At 47.9% G+C, this 19,612-nt stretch overlaps 1 protein-coding gene across 4 annotated transcripts in view; it reads left to right on the forward strand.

The window, feature by feature from the left end:
- Positions 1–19,612, forward strand: part of EDA (ectodysplasin A) — an 81,608-nt gene that overhangs the window by 60,682 nt on the left and 1,314 nt on the right. Inside the window, exons 3-7 of one of the 4 annotated variants that reach the window (XM_075106562.1) lie at positions 8,925–8,954; positions 12,620–12,799; positions 14,145–14,179; positions 14,584–14,635; positions 17,568–17,698. In XM_075106562.1, the coding sequence (XP_074962663.1) occupies positions 8,925–8,954; positions 12,620–12,799; positions 14,145–14,179; positions 14,584–14,635; positions 17,568–17,698 (428 nt within the window). The remainder of the gene's footprint in view (positions 1–8,924; positions 8,955–12,619; positions 12,800–14,144; positions 14,180–14,583; positions 14,636–17,567; positions 17,699–19,612) is intronic. The other 3 variants (XM_075106563.1, XM_075106564.1, XM_075106565.1) reach the window with 3 other exon arrangements.

The raw sequence follows: 19,612 nt of genomic DNA on the forward strand, positions 1-19,612 counted from the left end.
GCTCCAGCACAGGTCCCTTCAAACAGCATCTGATGACCTATGAGTCACGCTGTCCTTTTTAAGGTGGAAAAAACTGGTAAATGCGTGAGAGGAATTAGATTCAGCCTGCTCCTTCCCCCTCTCCAGCTGGGGCAGAGCGTGGTTGCTCAGCAAGGTACCTTTACCTGGACCAGTGAAACACATTGTTGACTGATGGTCTCTTAGGTCTGCCTCTTTTGCTCGCACTTTCATTCTGATCATCTTGAACTGCAGTAACTAAAGACTGTTTTTTTCCCATTTAATGTGATTAAAGATCAGTATAAAGCACATGGCAACCTGCTGTTGGCCACAATCTCTGCATTTTTGCGTTTAAGTGTCCTCTCATTCCTTATGAGCTTGACCAAGTTATTCCCTGAAGGGTCCTGGTTTTTAATTGTCAAACCAGACAAAAATCTCTCTGAGTTTGGCAGGAGAAAAAAACTTTAGCAGCAACAGATAAAAACCTGTTACATGATAAGATCTTGCATAGTCTGAAGCTGTCTGAGGAAGAGAGTGTGGTGCTCTGGCATCTCACGTCACTCCAGGGGTCTCGAGAGATGGGGCAGGGATGAGCTGTGACTTCTCTCTGTTTTCAGACCGATGGGCTTGAACTGGGGTCTGGTGTATGGGATCAGAGGAATAGGGAGGGAGCGGGCTACTGATCCATGGAGCTCCTGGAGCAGCATCGGATCATCTGGATGACACATGGATGTAGGCTTGTCCTTTGACGGATTGCTCAGAGGAGAAGAGCAGTGAGGCAGCAGAAAGCCACTCTCATACCTAACTCACCACAAGAGAAATAATTCTCAGCCTTTGGTGTTGATGCACAAGCTCTTCTCAGACCCTCTGGCCAAACAGCACAGCGTCCCAGAAGTGTCGGGGGAGACCTCAGTGTGGGACACTTCCCCTGGAGACGGATGGAGACATGTGAAAAGTCCTTAAAGAAGAAGAATAGCTTCAAAAAGTGGATGTAGCCGAGGGAGTGCCTCAGAAGAGCACAAGATGAGCTGCGAACTCTTCTTGATCTCTCAGGCTGGAGGAGACTGGCTCTGAGCATTAGGCAGCTTGGTTCAGCACAGGAGTGGGGTATCAGAAGTGTCAGCTATAAATTGGCTCTGAGCCAGTCTTGGGGTCTGAGCTGCCTATAACTCCAGAATACGACAGGGCTACCACTAAGCTGAGACTCCTGAAATTTAGGGCTTGTGTTTCTACTGTGCACAGAGTTTAAGCGCAGTGAAGGTAGAGCAGCAGGCTGGGACTGACAAGGAGGGAACGCTGTTTTATGGGATGCCGTCACGGAGCATCTCAATTTAAGATATAACCAGAAAAAGATGATTAAGGGTGACTGTGTTCACACATGAATTTTGAAGAGTTTAAACTAAAATGGAAGCAAAAGCAGAGAGAGGAGCAACAGTAGTTGTTGAGGAAAAACTGAATGGCCTTGGGCTCTGCCTTGCATACGAATACATCAAGCAGCACTGTTTGATCCTTCCCCCACTTTGTACAACGAGCTCCCCGTTCTGTTAGGTGACATATTCGCTATATTCTGATTTACTGAAATTAATACTAGCCTTGTAGCAGGGACATTGCATCCCTGACTTGGATTCAGCCATTCTGCCTGTAATTGCGGGCAGCCTCTTTCCTCCACGCTTAACCCCCAAAAAAACCACTCTGGCAAGGCATGCCAGAAGCTTCAAGTAGTGCGCGATGTGTTTTACTTCTGAAATATTTTCCTAGATCTATAATTTGGCATATTTTCTAAATATTCTGGAGTAATAATACCAAAGCTGCTCTTCAAGTTCTGTTGCCTTTCTCTCTGGAATGGGTGAAAAACTTTCTTTTTCAGGGAAGGGAAAAAATTCCTCTTGTTTCAGTATTTGTATTGCTGACTGATATTTCAGTAGGGTCCAAGAAGCTTTCATCTGGATAGACCAAATTTCCTGAAAATGTTGAAAACATATTGGTTCCAAACCTCCCCCTAAACCACATGTTCTAGATTAAGCATGTGTTTGGGAGCTAACATCCTTCTTTCCCCAACTCCACCATAGTCTGGCATTAATAACGCCACACTTAAAAATATTTGAAAAGCCTTACATTTCTCATACCCACGTGAATGAAGTCAATATCATTACACCAGTTCTGTAAATGAAACAACTGTGTTTTGGAGGTTTGGCTAAAGTGGCGGTTTTTTATTATTCATTGAGACAACTTATATCAGAGAAGGTAGGAGATTCTTCATCACTTGAAATGTCAAGTAACACCTGAGGTTTTCTTTCTGCCCACCCCATTCCCCTCAGGCCTTTAGTATGGGTCAAATATAGGTAGAGGGATCGATGGACGGCTGAACGGGTGGGACTTCTTTAACACTTGATCACCCTAATGGTTCCTTCTGGTCTCCATGTCTGTAAAAGTTGACACGACTGGTTAATTCCCAGGCATGGATCAGGACCAGTAACATTTTAATATCTGCGTTGCCCCTCTTTTTTAGGAAGCCCCAAGTGGCAGAGAACTTCCTTCCTGGAGGGGTGGGAGCTTTCACAACTGGAGGGCACTTGGTGGCCAGAGCTTTCGATGAGAGATGGTGACAACCTGCCTTGTTGGGTCGAATGGTAACCTTGGGGTTAGCAGGACTTGAGGCCCGCGACACTCATCCGCTGCACCACAGAGCCTGGTTGTCGTGCTCGGCTTCTGTTTCTCCTCTTCCCTTTGTGCATTGTGTTTATTGAGAGTCCCGGATCCTTGAAGAAAAAAATATCCCTGCCTGCAAGTGGAGAATAACTTCGTTTTGGCCAGCACCCTTGCGTGTTTCAATAACTCCATCAAAAATTGTATCCTGACTAATGTCCAGGAACTCATTTCAAATTCCGTCAGCCATCTATTCTCCAGAAGTTACTGGTGGATTTGGGCAGTATTCAGAGCTTTGTCTGAGATTTAGCAAGTGGTCTCTTTGTTAAACCAGATGGTTAGCAGGGTTTGGAAAAATACTTTACACAAATTTCCATAGCTGTTGAGAACAGTGATCATTGAATCTAGTATTCTCCTTCCAACTACACCCAGAAGCTCATACTTCAAAGAAAAAGATGCAATTTTATTATTTTTTTTTTTTAGTGGACAAAGACAATATAGTTTTGAAAATGTGCTGATTAGATAAGTCACATGGAGCTCCCTGCTTCTGTTTTTGTCTTCAAAATTAGATGTTTGTGTTGAAAGTAGCTGTAGACTTAACGATTTCAGGTCGCCTTATGCTTATTTTGTGAATGAGTGAGAAGTGATGTGGAGTTTCTGGAGGACACTAACATCCCATTAATCATGGAGATTTTATCTCTGGTTCTGCTTCTAACCTGGGATGAAGATAACTTCTCAGTACCTCCGTCTGAGAGATGAGAAGAGGCAGAGAGGTGATTGTAATATGGAGATGGCTCAGTTGTGTTATCTGGTCTTAGATAACACAAGCTGTGCTTAGGTAAGAAGATTGATGATATACCCCAGTAATTTAGTGCTAGGAAAATCGACAAGGGATGCCTTAATAATCCCAGGAGCAAGCAGCGAATGCTGAAAATGGGTTGCACAGCCTATAGCGGGCACGGCGGTTGCTGCAGTGTACCTCTCCGAAAATGATTGAACACCTTGAAGGCATCAGCAGATGTCTTTGTTCTGGACTGAATGTGGGTGCTGCTAGAATATGGTAGTGACGCTCATTGGCTTTGTTCTGCTCTTGGCAACTGAGAATTTGAGAAAGTTCCGCAGCCTTCCGAGGTACTCGTCCTTTGTTCAACTGATTTCTGTAATGGTCACCCTTTTATAACTTTTATATAAAATAAGTGTAGTTACAAAAATCTGTTCCTGTCAATAAAACTAGTTTGAATTGTTTTGCAGGAATTTAAACTATTTCTTGTTAATCCACACACATAACTAATAAGTGAACACTGGGGTTTTTTAATATACTATTTATATCAGCATATGTCCTAAAGAAGTTTTTTATATTTTTGTATTTATAGTAAATCATAGCAGTGTGTAGCACGCAGAAAGAAAAATCGGGGTGGGGGTTGGGAAGGAAACTCTGATAATCTCTATAAGAGAAAACATGTCGTATGTAATATCCTCGAGTTGCATCACCATCTGTTTGGTTTTTTTTCTGAAGCCCCTGGAAATGATCCAGCAGATGCTAGGGCCGCAGGAGCTGGGGGTTAGAACCTGCTCCCTGAAGCATGGTTAGATGTCTTCTGCTGCTTGCTGGGCCACAGCTGCAGTTTTACACGACAAAAACTCATCTATTGCCAATATTTTCGTTAGCTTAGGTGGCAAGTTTGCATCTGAAGTGACTCAGAGTGCTTCTGCTAGAAGTGACTTGGCATTGCTTGGAGCCTTTCCCTTCAGATGCCCAGCTGGGTGGCTCTGCAGGCAGCAGGCTCCCAGGGAGGCTGTTTGTGATCACACAGAGCCGTATTTCCCTGCTTGTCCCTTTCCCTTGAAGTTTACTGCTCTTACTGGCTTTATATTCCCTCCTTTTCTGTTATCATTCCCTTTTATTTTCCCCAACAGATGTGGAAAGTAAGGTTTTGGAGAAGTCTAGGTCTCAAGTGCCGCTCAAAGCCAGGGTCTTCAAGAGCCCAGCGTGCAGCTTTGCTGCTCTTAACGCCTTGGCTGGGGACATGCCGTCCTGTCTTCAAGAACTCAGCTGGCAGGGGATAGAGCTGGCCTGAGTTATTACAGCAGGAGTCGGTGGGCTTTTCCTACAGGAAATCCAATGAAAGAGATTATAAATTTTAGAAGTGGATCAGGTAGCTAGCTTAAACGTTTGAAGTCAGGCTAGCACATAGCTTAGCGGCTATGGCTTTAGTAGTCAGACAAAAAATAACCTCACCACTTTCCAAAGGGACTGGTGAACTTCTGAGAGACTTTTAAGCAGTGACCCGTGACACCGGAGGGCTCGCTCTGAGCCAGAAGACCCCCTCCAAAACTGTGCTTCTCCTTCCGGAGGTTAGGAGGAGTCTTCTTATTCCCAGCTTAACGGTCTTGGGGAGCAATTCGCACACGTGAGGACGTGCCAGTGCTGTCCTTTAAGCCCTAGCAGGTCGTCCCCCTCCATGCCCAGCACCATAGCCTTTCCCAGCGGCGCCCTCATCCTCTCCCCGGTGTTGATGGCCAACTGGGCGAGCTCTGCTTGACCGCTTCTCGACCTTCCCAGGAGCCCGTCTGTGAAGTTGTCCTCATTTAAATTCATCCCTCTGTATGTAGATGGTCAGCATTGGTTGCATTACTCCCAGGTTTTTCACCCCCACCTACTGGTGTATCGCCCCATGTCTTGCAGGGGTATTTCCACTGGTCTGTTTGCGGATTGCGTTTCTGCCTTTCCCGGCTGTGTGACAGCAACTCAGCACGTGCAGACGTTGTCCGCCGCAGCTCCATCCGAGCAGCTCCACCATCCAGCCAAACAGTTTATTATTCCCTCTGTATATATAATTTATAGGACTATGCATTATGTATGACTGAATCTCATTCTATGCTTATTATCCTTCAAAGCCATCCAGCCTGTCCTCCCTGATATCCTGGTCCTCTTCTGTATTAACGGTTCTTGTCGACTTTCCTCCCTCTGCAAAGCAAAGCTAAAATGAAGGGTTGAATAGAGCTGACAGCTCCTTCAAGGACAGATTAGAGCATAAGCATAAATTTAATTTGAGATGAAAGACAGGAAACGTAGAAGGGGGTGGACTTCCCTAGGTCTGGGGTCTGGTTTGACCACAAACACGAGCAGACAGCGTGCAGAAAGGTGGTGGGAGATAGGTAGGTGGGATTGGTAGGAAGAAGTACAAAAATTGAGCGCAAGCACGTACGGAAAAAAAAATAGCTATGCTTGGGTAGCTGTCGCGTTTAATACGAGCAGTCCAGGCCACGAGCTTGATCTCTAGCAAGTTCGTAACAGATGCTTCAAGGAATTTAGGAGGACCAGAGACGATGTCAGAAAAGTGCAGAAAAGCAAACTCAGGGTTGTTTTTATGAAGAAGGGAGAAGAGGTGCTGGGGACCAGCTGACCGGTTGGGTTGCTCTCAGGTCCTCCGGGACTGGAATAAATCCTCAAATGCACTGTGAAGCTCCTGAAAGCAGAGACGAGAGCAGTAGCATGCAAGGTTGATCAGTGGAGAATTCTTCAAGTCAAACCAATTTCCTTCTACAAGAAGATGGCAGGTCTTGTGGACTCCGGAGCAGCAGTAGGTGTCCTGTGACTTGTTTTTTTATAATGTTTTTGATACTGTAGAGGAACGCAGTGCATATGCCTGCAGCCTGCATCTCGGAGTGGAAAAGAAAAAGTACCTTCTCAGAGACCTTCCTTGGAATCAAGTCATCCGGTGGCCTCCGTGAACCTACGCTAAAGAAATGTGGGTAGCGTGAAAGGCTTCGAGACCCAGGAGCGCCTCCACAGAAGGAGCGGGATGGCGAGGTGGGGTTAACCGTGTAGGAGAAGACTCTAGGGAAGACTTACACTTGCCTAACTTGTAGGTATTTCACCTGCTCCATCAACTAACAGCTAACCAGTGGGTCATACGCATTCAACCGCTGCAGCATTTAGCAGCCTTTATTGCTGAAATATTGGGGTGTGGCCTCAAAAAGCATGTCAGAAAGGATTTCTTTATTTTTTCCCCTCCTCTGCACATATGGGGCGACGTATATCAAGTCAAGTTCGTGAGCCTTGTGCCTCAGCACCTTTCATACTGAAGGAACTGCAGATCTGTTACTTCGATGGAACGCTGCTTCCCGAACTCAAAAGAGGCTCTGTTACCGTTTTAGACTTAAGTTGAGACGGTGCAATGAGTTTACCATTTTGAGCAAAAAATGAGGAAAATTCTGTCTCCTGGTGCATGGGATGAACCTTACGGCTCCTTGCTACAATCAAATCATCCATCCCCTCCTGTTGGGAGACGAACAGATGCAAACCCCAGAGACTCAGAAGCTCCCAAGGCTAATAATATTGTGTTTTTTTTTTTTCATGTCAGAAGTATTTTTGTGTTTGTCGAAAGATTCACTTGCACAGCCGTAACATCTCTCTCTGCCGTGCCTGGAACAGATGCGTGTGTTGTAATATAGACTGTGAACATTGACATCGCATGTGGTTCTCATTCCTCCCATTCATCTTTGAAGCTAATTGGTTCCATCCATTTCAAATGTGTTTGGCTCGCCGCAGCTATTTGTACTTTCACTCTGGTTATAGCGCTAATGGTGTGATATATATAACATGAAATAAACTCTCGTGACTCTGAGGTCTGGAGAGACACATACGCAGCACTCCCATTTTCTTGCTGCGTTGGGTGGTTTTGTTTTGTTTTTCAAGTGACGTCCCCCAGAAAATTTTTTTTTTTTTCCTCTTCACTGAAAATGTTATTAACTAGCTGGTGCCTAAGATGCCTAGGCTGGTGGAGGTCGCCGGCGCGATCGTGGCTCCTTCTGCAATGCAGAAAGAGGAGCCTGTTGGTGTTTGCCGAACATTAAAGGTTTGCAGTTCATCTGCTGGTGGAGCACCTGCTGGGTGGCTTCACTGTCACTCCCTAGCAAGATACCGGGACCGGCATTGTTAGAAACCTATGTCTTATCCTACCTACGTGCTTTAATACAGTGAATATATGGATTAGTAAAAAAAAAAAAGTAAATTAGCAGAAGTAATAAATTAGATAATACCATCATTTTTCATGACCCGACAGCACAACGTAGGCAAATTAATATTCCTGTTGAAAAGGCGTCAGTAAGGTTACGGGGTATTTCTCTTGTCCTCCTCTCACCTTCCCATCTCCCCAGGGGAACGTGGCACTTGTGCACTAACTGGTAATTAGTCTTTCTGTACCGGTGCTGACTCAAAGCAACCTCGTTACCTTCCATGCGTTACAAGCGTGTATCAGTTAAAGGTGATTTCAATCTTCAATGTATGTTTAAAACCAGATTACAGAGGGATTTCACTGGTGAACAGCAAGGGAATATTTGGGGATTTTTGCAGTTCGTTCCCATCCCTGATTCATTTTTGAGCAAGCACTGGAATGTGTTTCACACTTCAGCTTCTACTTAAAAAGTCATGTAGTTTCTCAGCTTTGCCATAAATATTTTCACTTCTTGATAGGGAGGCTTGTATTCCCATTGTTTAAATAAGCCAGTTCGTACTAATTCTTCGCTTTTGTGGTTTTTTTTAGTATTTTACTATTATTTTTAAGCAATTTGGCTCACGAGTATTTGGATTGCTGCTCTCAGCTGAGAGCTGAGTCATGCTAACTTTCTTCTAACCTGTTCTCATCGGAAAGTAAAACGTGTCAGCTTTAAATGTTGAGCTTGGCGATTTCAAGCTAACAGAGAAAATTCATGTATGTCTGCACAGACCACAAATGCTTCCGTTGTCCACTTCAGAAATAATCCGCTGTGTAGGGATCCTATTTTTAAATGGTTTCTGTTGAGCCTCAGGATTTCTGCTGGCCGAAGGTTTGATGTGCCGTACTTCCATCAGGGGATACGTGTGGCAAAACTCTTGAGCGGTGTTCAGCAGAGCTGGACCTAAGCTGGTATCTGAGAGTAAAGCTCTGGCTCAAGGTTGAAGAGCATCTGTCGCCTGAGCTTTGCCGTTGGCCACAAGCAGGTGGTTTAATGCACCTTTGCAGTGAAGGGGGAGATGCCCTCCCGGAGAGCCCACCAAAACTCCCTCTCCTGTGTTACACCAGCCGCAGGTTGCTGGGGTCTGAGAGGGGGTAAAATTGTTATACCTTCACAGCAGCTGCTTGTAGAAAACCGAAAACTCTACCGGCTCATCAGTTGTGTTGCTAATTTTGTTTCAACTCTGGAGAGGCACCCTCTGGGTCGGTGGGTGTTGGGGACAGTGGGGATTTTCTAAGATGAAATGATCACTGAATTTCACTTTTTTCTTTTCTTTGTAGGTCCAAGTTCAGTTAAAAACAAGAAAAAAGGTAAGTTTGAGTTTTAATTTAATTTTTCTTTCTGTACCTGTGAACCCAGCTATGAATTCTCCTTGGCCAACACGAAGGAGAAACCAACGACAGGGTGCCTCTCGGGGAAGGGCAGGGATTAACGTGCACGGGTTGCTGTCCTGCGCCCGCGTTGCCATGGCAGGGCTGCATGACCCAGCGGTGGCGGGAGCACAGAGGCACTCGTTAAAGCCTTCCTTAAAAGCTAAAGGAAGTTCATTACATTGTATAGAAGTAATTCCAGAGATGCTATAGGTCAATGGCTGAGCTGAGCAGAGTCACGGACCAGCTATCGGGAGCCGCTTGCTCTTTGCCAGGCCCCCTCCACCAAAACAGCTTTAGCTGTTCATCCCCTTCTGCCGTGCTTCTTGTTGCGGGTTGGGGTCTCCTTCAGACCCACTGAAGTCGACATAAACACGCTCTGCATCTCGCTTCTGGTCACGTATTAACCTCAGAATTATTATTTTATGTGTCCTTTCCGAGTGTTGGCCAGCCCGCGGGTATTTTGTCTGACTTTCTTATGTTCCTCGAGCCGTTTGCTGTGGGTAAGTGGGTATTTTTTAAAATGCATATCGATGAGTAGTTGTGACTTGGGTTATTCGGGAGGCAGCCCTGTGTTTCCATGGGGTGTCTGATGCCGTCCTTGTTTGGGTAGGACTCCTGGGTCATACACTTACTTGCTATCAGGAACTTAAGCGAGTCAAAGGATCTGAGCTGCTTTCTAAACTTGTCCTCAAAAATATGCCGCAGTCTTGATTTCAGGGAGCCGCAGTCAGATTACCCGTTTTTGCTCCTTGTAACCAGCAAAACACTTCCGCGCACCTTTTAAACTGCGGTGCACGCTGGCAACGGGTTGCAGGCTACGAGACGTGCGGAAGCTGCGTGCAGCTTGGCGTCGTGCTGCCCCCGCAGCCCGGGGAGCTCGGTTTATCGAGGGGCTCGTGCAGGCGTCGACGTGCAGCACGTGCTCATGGCCAAGCCTATGCAGCAAAGCACCTTCAGGTGCCACACCAGCTCTCGGCTTACTGCCTGTGCCACCTGATGTATATTTAATTAACCGAAAAGTTAGCTGTTCAGCACTTTGCTGAGTCCCTCGAGAGACCTTCCTTCGCGTGCCGGTACACGGCCCGGGCCCCAGCCCGCCGTCGGGACCTGCGGCAGCAGGAGCAGCTGAGCTTTGCATGTCTGTGCTACTTTAATAGCGCATCAGGTCGTTTTTAATCCTTGGATGCAAACTCATTTACGGCTAAGAGGCTGAGACAGGCCACAGTTAGAAATTTAGTTTTTATTTACCCTCAAAAGCAGCATAAAATTTTATGTTTGAGAAGTTTGTTCTAACAAAACTCTGAAATCCTAATCCCATGTTAAATCAGCCGAACTAATAACAAATGATGACTGTGGTATTCGTAGCAATTCTGGAGTAGCAGAGGGATCTCTTAGAGCTGTATTATGTACAGCTGTAGCGCTGTATAAAAGCGTTTAATTTTATGGTATTGTCACATTTAATTTTTTTTTAGAATTAGAGCATATTGTTTGGCGAATGATGATCAAGGAAAACTTACTGGCTCTGCCTGCTTTGAGTTTTGGGGGCTGCCTACTGCATGTCGGTAAAGACTCGGACGCTGGGACTTGGGTGCTGGAGACCCTCCCTGGAGAGGTGCTGGGGTCCCCTTGGTTAGAAGATGAATCGGGAGCTTTATACTTCATGAATACCTATTTTTTGCCTTGTGACTTCATTAAGCGAGGTTCCATTAATGCAGAAAAGTAGTTGAAATTACTTGAAGGAGTGGGAATGATCAGAAAATAAGTGTCCCTGTGCGGCATCAGAATTATGTGCAATTGTTTTACTGCTAAACTAGCAGCTCATTTAGTAGCAGACCAGATTTCTGAGGCAGATTAGTTAAACCAGCTGTAATGTGTATCCCTCTTGGGAAGGAAGGCAAGGAGCGACAGCGGCAGGGTTCCTGACTTACTGCCTACGATCCTTCATCCGGACGGCCTAGACTGGAGGGGATGTGAATGAGAAGAGTTTAGTAAGTGCTTTAGGGGAAACGGGTAAGGGGTTTGATGCAAGATGATAATTCCCATTAGCCGGAGGAGGAGGAGAATTGCCGGATTAGAGGAAAGCCGGCTTGTTGCCAGCTCCGATTTGAAGACGCGGCTGCTAATCGGGGCAGAAATACTGCTGCGAACAATTTGTCCCCTTAAGCTTTGCCCTGTTTTTGTAGGACACCTGCTTTACTTTAACCACCCGTGCTAACTTTAACTTGATTTTCTGCACACTGACGCTGAACCGCGCAGTCACCCCACGCTGATTTTCTTGTGCCCTTGTTCGTGGCTAGGGACCATCTAGAGGTTCCCACTTCTGTGTAACTGAAGTAGTTTTTCCTCATAGTTTTGTTCCATGAGAAAGATGGATATTTAGTAGAGAAACAAGCACGTAAATGTACTCAGAAACCATTATTTTGTATCCTAACTGCTGCTGTCATCTAAAAGAAGTGTTTAATTCCGTCCTACAGCGGACTTTGTTTCAGCAACTGAAGCAGTTTTGCGAAGTTAATAAAGCTCTCTGGCTTGAAAGCCTTTACAAAGTTGCATTTTAAAAACTACTTCAAAAGAACCTAATTTCTGTCAGGGATCTGGAAAATGAGGAGAGCACAGGTCAGCTTTCCCCGCAGGCCTTGTTTCAGTCCACTGTGTGTGTACGCCTGAGAAGAGTCTTTACGTACATGGTTGTGCTGTGTCTCTTCCTGCGACCGCGTGATGAGATGTGTTTGAGGATCGCGGCAGTTCTTCAGTGCTTCCATCCTCCTGATCGGGTTAGTCCTTCCCTTACCCCTCCATCCAAAGGCCAAGGCGCACATCTAAGTATTTTGAGGTGTTGTAGCGTCTAGGTCCTTCGTGCGCGGTAAGTGCATCCTCATCGCACCACAGAAACGTGCCCCGCTTTGTGGGGATGCCTCCTGCATCGCCCTGGGCGCTCGGCAGCTGGTGGAGAGGAGCTGAAGTTCAGCTCTGAACTGCCCTCTGGAGGCACCTCTCTCCCTCAGACAGGAGAGCAAGCCATGGGGATTGTATACTAATGCCTACATAGACAGCAGGTAGAAAAGATTGCAGCTGTATTCCATCAAAAAAAAACAGAAAACTGAGAGACTGTGGAGTGGTTCGCGTTGACTTTTAATAGCCCGGCTTTCACCGTGTTGCGTTGCAGCGTGCAGCTGGTCAAAGGGAGCAGCCGAACCCTGCCGAGGGGGTGCGACCAGCTCTCGGGCGCGCTGCCTTTGAGGGCTGCGGGACCTCCCAGCCCCGTGGCCGGGGGAGGGCTGCGGCCAGAGCGCTGGGGCAGAGACCGTCTGAGCCTCCATCTCTTGGGAGGCCTTGGGGAGTCCCCACGCCTTATTGAAATGTAGTTACATGTGCTGGAAGGAGCCTGCAAGGCAGCGTCCTGCTTCTGCCCTGCCGGCAGCCTTGGCCTCATGGTGCGGAGCTGCAGGACCTCCACCCCACCCTGGATGCTTGGGTGCTCCTCCTTGTCCCTGCCCTCCAGCCGGCAACAAGCCATCCCCGATTTTCTGCTTTCCTGTAGGTAAAAGACCATCCCATACTCAGTGTGTGGAGAAGCTAACATCTGCCCTTCTGCTTTTCAGGTAAAAAGGCTGGTCCTCCAGGGCCCAACGGTCCCCAAGGGCCGCCGGGTCCTCCTGGGCCCCAGGGTCCCCCCGGCATTCCCGGCATCCCCGGGATTCCCGGCACAACCGTCATGGGACCGCCTGGCCCCCCTGGCCCGCCGGGCCCCCAGGGGCCGCCAGGACTGCAGGGCCCCTCAGGTAACGTGTCTGTTCCCTTCTCTGCTCGGAGCCCCGCAAACGCCGGGGGGACGCAGGGGGTGCCACGGGGCACTGCTGCCGTACAAATCAATAAAAAAGCTCCAGGTTTCCACCTGAGGACAGCGTAGGGTCTGAAGGCGATGGCTTAGGACTCAGCTGCTTCTGGGCTCACCCTTGCACCCATGGGAGGACAAGAGGAACAGGAGTCCTGCAGCCCCCTGGGCTGTGCGGTGGGAGCCCGGCAGCAGTGGTTTAGGGTGCGATGCCGCAGGCGAGGTGGTGCCCGTCAGGAGAAGACGCAGAGAAGGACCAGCAAAGACCCGTGGAGCTTCAGTTGCTTTTAAGCATCCCACTGGAGTCTGCCAGTGACCGATTTCTGTGTGCGCAAACTGGCTGCAAGGTGGCTCTTCCCGGTGGTGACTCAGTGTTTGTGTTAGTTCCTCTTAAGCTGACGCAAAGCCTGGCTTTGCATTGGCACCAGGCAGGCTGCCGCTTAGCACAGTCCCCAGGCCAGCCCAGGCACGGCACGAGCCGAGGCATCTTGCCTCCCATACCAGCCAGATGAAAATATGTTTTTCTCCTGCAGTTCTTGGTTTCATTTTTCTTTGTATCTGCACCATATTGTTTCCCCCTGGAGTCATGTGCCAATGATCTTGTTAAAATCCCTGAATTTAATAACTCTTTAAAACGCAGATTAGTGGAAGTTCACATCAGCGGTGTTTGGTTTTTTTGTGTATATGTATCTCTCTCAACAGTCTATTGTTAAAAAACGTATCCTCAGAGAAATGGGGACTGTGACCCTATAGTCTGCATGGCTCTCAAAGGAAGACTCGGTTGACTTTTCAGTTTATATCTCAGAAATTGCCACAGCAGAGGCCAGGAGCAGCATGAGGTCCTTAGCACTCCAGAGTGCTGCCCACAAGCATCTCATCTTTAATAGAGATTTGGCTCTCAGGGAAAAGAGATTTCAACATGTAGCTTGAATGCAATGAATGACCTGAGTTACTGCAGAGCGAAACTTGTAATCTTTGCAGCCAAGAGACTTTATTGCCACTACCGATCAGGAAAAGGGTTGTGCAATTTTTCCTTCTAGTGGAAACTGGTTGAATAATGTTGGGGAATTTTGATGATGTTAGACAGAAATGCAGGAATAAAATAGGATGAATGTTTTTCTTGGTTATGTACTTTTTAACATTAAGCTGCACCCCATACCGCTCTTACTGTCCTCCTTCTGTTAAAAATAGGGGTTTATTGGTTATTATGGGAAGAGAAGTTTTATTTATAGGAGTGTTTACTGCAGCTCTTTCAAGCTTCTTCTTCAGTAATGTGAAACTGTATTTTGCAGGTGCCACAGACAAGGCCGGCTCCAGAGACATCCAGGTTGGTTCATCTTCTTTCAAGGGAAAAACCCAGCTTTGGCTGGATTTTTGTAAACATTACTGGTTCTGTTTGCTAATGTTGTGTTCGATGGCGTAGCTCTGAAAAAAACCCCCCCCTCCTTGCATGTGATAAATCATAGCTACACAGAGAGGCTGCCTGATCTCACCCTTTTTATTGCTCAAAAGAAAGCCGTGTTAATGTAGCCTGGGCTTCTCACTTCTTCTCCAGTACTTAAGCAGTTTGTTGTCTGCTGCTCTGATATTCTTTTTTCATTTATGAAAAGCATTAATGATATGAGGGTACTGTCATGCCTCTGTACTGGTCACCAGTACTGTGGAGGTGTGTCGAGTTAAAGTGACGCAGTTTTCCCCATTAATTTTAAATCCCTCTGATCTCCTTTGCAGCCAGCTGTGGTCCACCTTCAAGGCCAAGGCTCAGCAATCCAAGTGAAGAATGGTAAGGATCTCATGATATTGGCAGTTACTGAAAAGAGCCCGTCCTGCACCCGTAGCCTCGTACCTGGGTCTAAGTCCACTCTATAACCCGGGTCCCTGATTATCCCTGCTGTTGGCTCACCCCGTGATAGTCTGATTTGCCTTGCCCAGACCCCCTTGGAGGAGTCCTCTGTTGAGTCTCCATCCCCGTTTCCCCTGCGCTCCTACTTATCTCCCAGGCTGTCTCTGTCCTGTGCATCCCAGTAGTTTTGTCCCGCTGAATCCCCCTTCTCCTTGACCTCCAGGCCTATGATGCGCCTCCTCCAACCCGCTGTTGTACCGTCAGTTTTCCTCAGCCCCTCGGTGGCCAGCCTTCTTTCCCACTGTGTTCTATTCTAAGCCCTCAGTGCGTCCTTTTCCTGTCTCAGCCCCATTAGCCTGTTTTCCTCCAGTTTTCCCAGTAATTTATGGCAGGCACAGCTGTAGTGTGAGGACACAGAGGTGCGCAGCCACTAGCTCCTCCCGCGTTTACGCTGCAAGCCTGCACACACGCAGCCCCCACGGTCCCTCGTGCATCTCTACCCCCACCAACAGCCTTTAAGGCTTTAAGCTCGAGTCCTGCCAAGCCGCTTCACGTCCACAGGCAGCTCTTTGCTCTCCTCCTTCCTCCCTGGATCCCTATCCAATTTCTGCTCGAGTTCCTGCTCCTCTTGCCAACAGCTGGGTCTCATTCATTAGCTGCTGCCTCCCTGCTCACGATGTCTGGCTGTGCCGGAGAGGAGCTGGCTGTCTTGTCCCCGGCCTGAGTCACCGCGCGCAGCTCCCCAGGGAGCGCGGGCAGCCGCCCTGGTGCACGTACCCCCGTCCCGGACCTCGAGGGCTGCAGCTCCCAAGGATTGCTGCAGCAGGACCCCTGTCCGCCAGCCTCTGCCCCCACGCACGGGATGATGAGGGCTGACCAGCGCTTCTGTTGAAAGGCAGTTTCTCCCTTTCAGCAGACGTGAGCTGTGGGAGCTGAAATTTCTCATGGTCAGGGAAGCATGCTTACAGCGGGGTGGGGGAAAAGCTCCCCGAAACAAAAAGGAAACCGGCCGTTCCTAAAACAATACGAGAGAAAAGATGCTGGTTTGCTTATGTTCAAAAAGTAATTATCCCTTTATTAATGGGAAGCCTGTATGTTTACAGAGCACACGCTACTCCCTAAGAGTGGGAATTGCCCTGTAAGTGTGCTTCCCTGCTGCTCGGGAACAATCTGATGCTGCGAGCCATTAATGCTGTCCAGCTGACAGCCAGCAGAAAACACGGCCTGGCTGGTTTGCGACTGGGGGCAGGGAGCTGAGCAGCAGATGAAGACTGGGAGGAAGAGACTTGTATTTGATAAAACAAGGCACCTACAGAGAACGGCTCTGTCCTCGGCTCGTAGCGAAGTGCGTCCTCTGGACCTGCTCGTTGGCCCCTCCAGAGAACAGAGCTCTGCTCGCGCTGTCAGTTATTCCATTGGCTCCAGCGCCAGAGGACTGGGTGGTGGATCTATAAACCCCTGACCGTGCTGAGGACCCCAGTTAGGGGTTAATGTGGTGTGACGTGATGCAATTTCATACTTTGTTGTTATTTTGGCTCTTAAAAACCTAGGAAATGGAATGACAAAGCATGTGTTAAAATAACGCTAGTTACAAAGTCAAGAATGCTGAAGTCAAGGAATACCAGAATTAAAATTGATTGTGTAACCCTGAGTTGGCCTCCAACCCTGAGTTGGCCTCCATGCACATACGTGTGCTGAGAGGTGGTCTGGTCTCGTAGTTGCACAAAATATTTTTCCCATAACACTGTTGTCTCTTTTGCTGCAAGAGCTAGTTTTCTTCTAGGGATGATCCCAAGGCTTATAGCGAGGGTGAAGGCTGTATCATGACACCACTGCTGAGAACATCTTCCTGCCCAGCAGCACTGGGAGGGGGGCAGACTGACAGACCAGCCACGTGTAGTCCCATTCCCACAAGGACAGGGATCACCATTCTCATCCTAGCCTTGCGGTGGTCCTCAAGGACGTACTTGTTGACGTGGTCTTCAGCACACCGCCTGCTGAAGCTCCACTTTGTTTAGTGTGGACACTAAGCAGAGAGGTGTGGGGAGGGGAATGAGTGAGTTGGAAAGTAGAGGAAGAGGTTTAATAGTCCTGAGGCTGGGTAATGTCAGTTGAGGATCTTTCCTGGAGAATCGGATCCTGGTTCTACTTCTGCTGCAGTTTCTTCCCCGACAGCAGGGAGATCGCCAGTAACAAAGCACTTACAAGGGCCACAAGCAGATACTCTTCAGGAGGCGCCTGGGGTCTGAGTTGTAGAAGTGCTTTTATAATCACGGCTGCGATAAGTCATTTGTGATCTGTGGCTGAACACACAAAAACAGTGTGAAAAGTCAGCCCCTGGCCTCTCAGGTGAACTAAGAAAACTTAGCAAATGCCATACAGTACCAGCACTGATTTGCATGTGCCAGAGTGTCTTTGCTCTGGAGCAGGGATGATACTGGGAACATGTTTTCAGGCCTGTGAAGCACTCAAATATAATAATAAGCTTAACTTAGCGTGAGGAGGAGGCAGGCTAGCCTGTACCCAGCGCTGGGGATGAACGTAGCGTAGTACAAAAGGCCGTACGGCTCTTTCCAAGGACGAGGAGAACTACTCCTGATGAGGACAAGTAGAGACGTAAATCAGTTGTGCTGTGCACGGAACAAAATGAGCATCCGCCACCGAGTGATGCTGTAATTGGAGCTGTAGAGAGGAGTCCAAACTAATACACCGTAGCCTTTAATTCTGGGATTTTCTTACCGAGTTACTTGACTTTTCAACTTGGGTCTGTGCCAGCCGTTGTGTACGAAACGTTGCAATGTCACTGTATTTCTGTGCTCCTGCGCTTTTCATTCTGACGGGTACTGAGTGACTGCCGTTTTCTCATACTGAGATCTTTCAGGTGGAGTCCTCAATGACTGGTCTCGCATCACTATGAACCCCAAGGTGTTTAAGCTGCATGCCCGCAGTGGGGAGCTGGAGGTACTGGTGGACGGCACATACTTCATCTATAGTCAGGTAGAAGTGAGTACGGTCCTAGGCCTAACTCCTATTCTTGTGTTCCAATGGAAGCCTTGCATGAACCACGAGAGGGCTCCAGACAACTAGCAAATGCCAAGAACTTGTATGTACTTTTAACCACTTCGTGCTCTAGGAGATGTGTGTCGGAGGAAGACGTTAGAGTTTCGGAGTGCAAGGTCACACGTTTCGCCGTGACACCAGCTGCGAGAGATTAGTTATCGAAACACATGCGCAGGCACCCAGCCAGATCCCACACGCCACCAGTGCCTTTTTTTAATCCTCCATATTGTCTGTGCAGTCACTCACCAGCACATCCAAACCTCCTGGCAGAACAAGGGTCCCAGCAGGACGCTAGGCTCTGTGCTTTAAAAGAGACGTTAAGACCAAAACCCTGACAACTTGTGATCATTGCGAAGCCATGTCACCCTTTGTAAGCGTAGGACTCTCAGCCCCAGTGGCTTGGCCAGACTCCAGCCCAGGTAACTCCATTTTGCCCCCACCTTTGTGCAGCTTCAGACCGACACGATGTGCCCGCAACCGCGTTGTGCAGCGGGATGGCTCGGCTGCTGCTTTAGTTGGTACTGACAATGGATGTACAGACCTGCTTCTGTAAAAAGGGCTGAACAAAGTCATAAATTACTGCATTATGGTTTAGTATACGGCTAACTAAGACATCATTTCCTCTCCCCATTCCAATAAAATGCAGGAGACAGTCCTTTAACGCACTCTCCCAGTGTCTTGCAAATCTCTGAACAGAATTGCTGAGCTGCGTTGAGCATGAGCTACAAAGCTCTCCCCTTCCAGAGCATGCAGGGCGTCCACCCACCTGTGGACTGAAAAACTGTCCAGGTTCTGGGTCAGATTTTAGCAAGACAACCACAATTAAGTAACCTCCACCTTGCTCCGGGCTTCTAATATTACGTCCTGCTCATGATTTGCCTCTGCTCGGTTGACAGCCCCGCTGGGACTGTACCAAGTCGGATAAAGCGGGCTGTGGGTGTCAGGTTAGGAGCTCTTCCACAGAACTGATTTGGATGTCTGATTTGGATGGGGACAGGAAAAATAACTCTACGTGGGCCGAAGTATAGTTGTTTCCCACGTGCTTAATGCTAATTGCTGGCCACAACGTTGTGCCTCTGAAGCCTTTGTCGTTTGTAGTCCATCAAGGAAAAAGGGGGATGCAGTCTCGTGTAGCTTCTGTGGTTGCAGCGTGTAGACCAAGAAGAATTAGCAGATGCATCCAGAATGGCTGGTTTTCTTCCATCAGGAAGAAGCAGCTCGCTGGGAGTGACTTCTCTTTGGACAGGTCTTGCTCATGCATCTCATAGTACTTCAGAATCGGTGCGTGGGAGAGGTTAACTAATGAGGAATGGAGTCAAGGGGACTTAGGCGCTAGATCCAAGAGTTAAATCAGTACAAACACTATAAGGTCATTTGCTTCCAAGCTGTGGAGGTTGGGAGAGCATCTTCCCTGTGATAGCTTATGCCTTTGAAAGCACCTCAAGTCCAGTTACAAAGAAGGTAACTCCCAGTACATCTTAGGGCATTTTTGATGTCAGCACTAAAGGAGGCTCATGGGACCCAGAGAGCAGGACTGACCAGGTAAGTGAAAGAGGACTTCAGTTAAAATATTTCTCTTTGTTTGTTGTATGAAAGGCTGTTTGTAGCAGATAGGGTTGCCTACGTGTTTTTGTAACTAAGCCTGTGCAGGTTTGTAATTTTTCCTGTAATAAGCAAGGTCTAAAGCGAGGATTTGTAGCTCAGCCTTAGATCCACGGATTCTTGCATGCTTGTGTTAGTATGAAGTGGAATACAGAGTATCCTCGTGTTTGGTTGCCTTGGGGTTCTTTCTCCCTCGAACAAGTCAACCTCCCATGAGTGCAGGTGTCCCAGGGCCAAGGAAGGGATCGTTAGCAT

This window comes from Phalacrocorax aristotelis, chromosome 11, assembly GCF_949628215.1.
Source record: "Phalacrocorax aristotelis chromosome 11, bGulAri2.1, whole genome shotgun sequence".
NCBI lineage: Eukaryota > Metazoa > Chordata > Aves > Suliformes > Phalacrocoracidae > Phalacrocorax > Phalacrocorax aristotelis.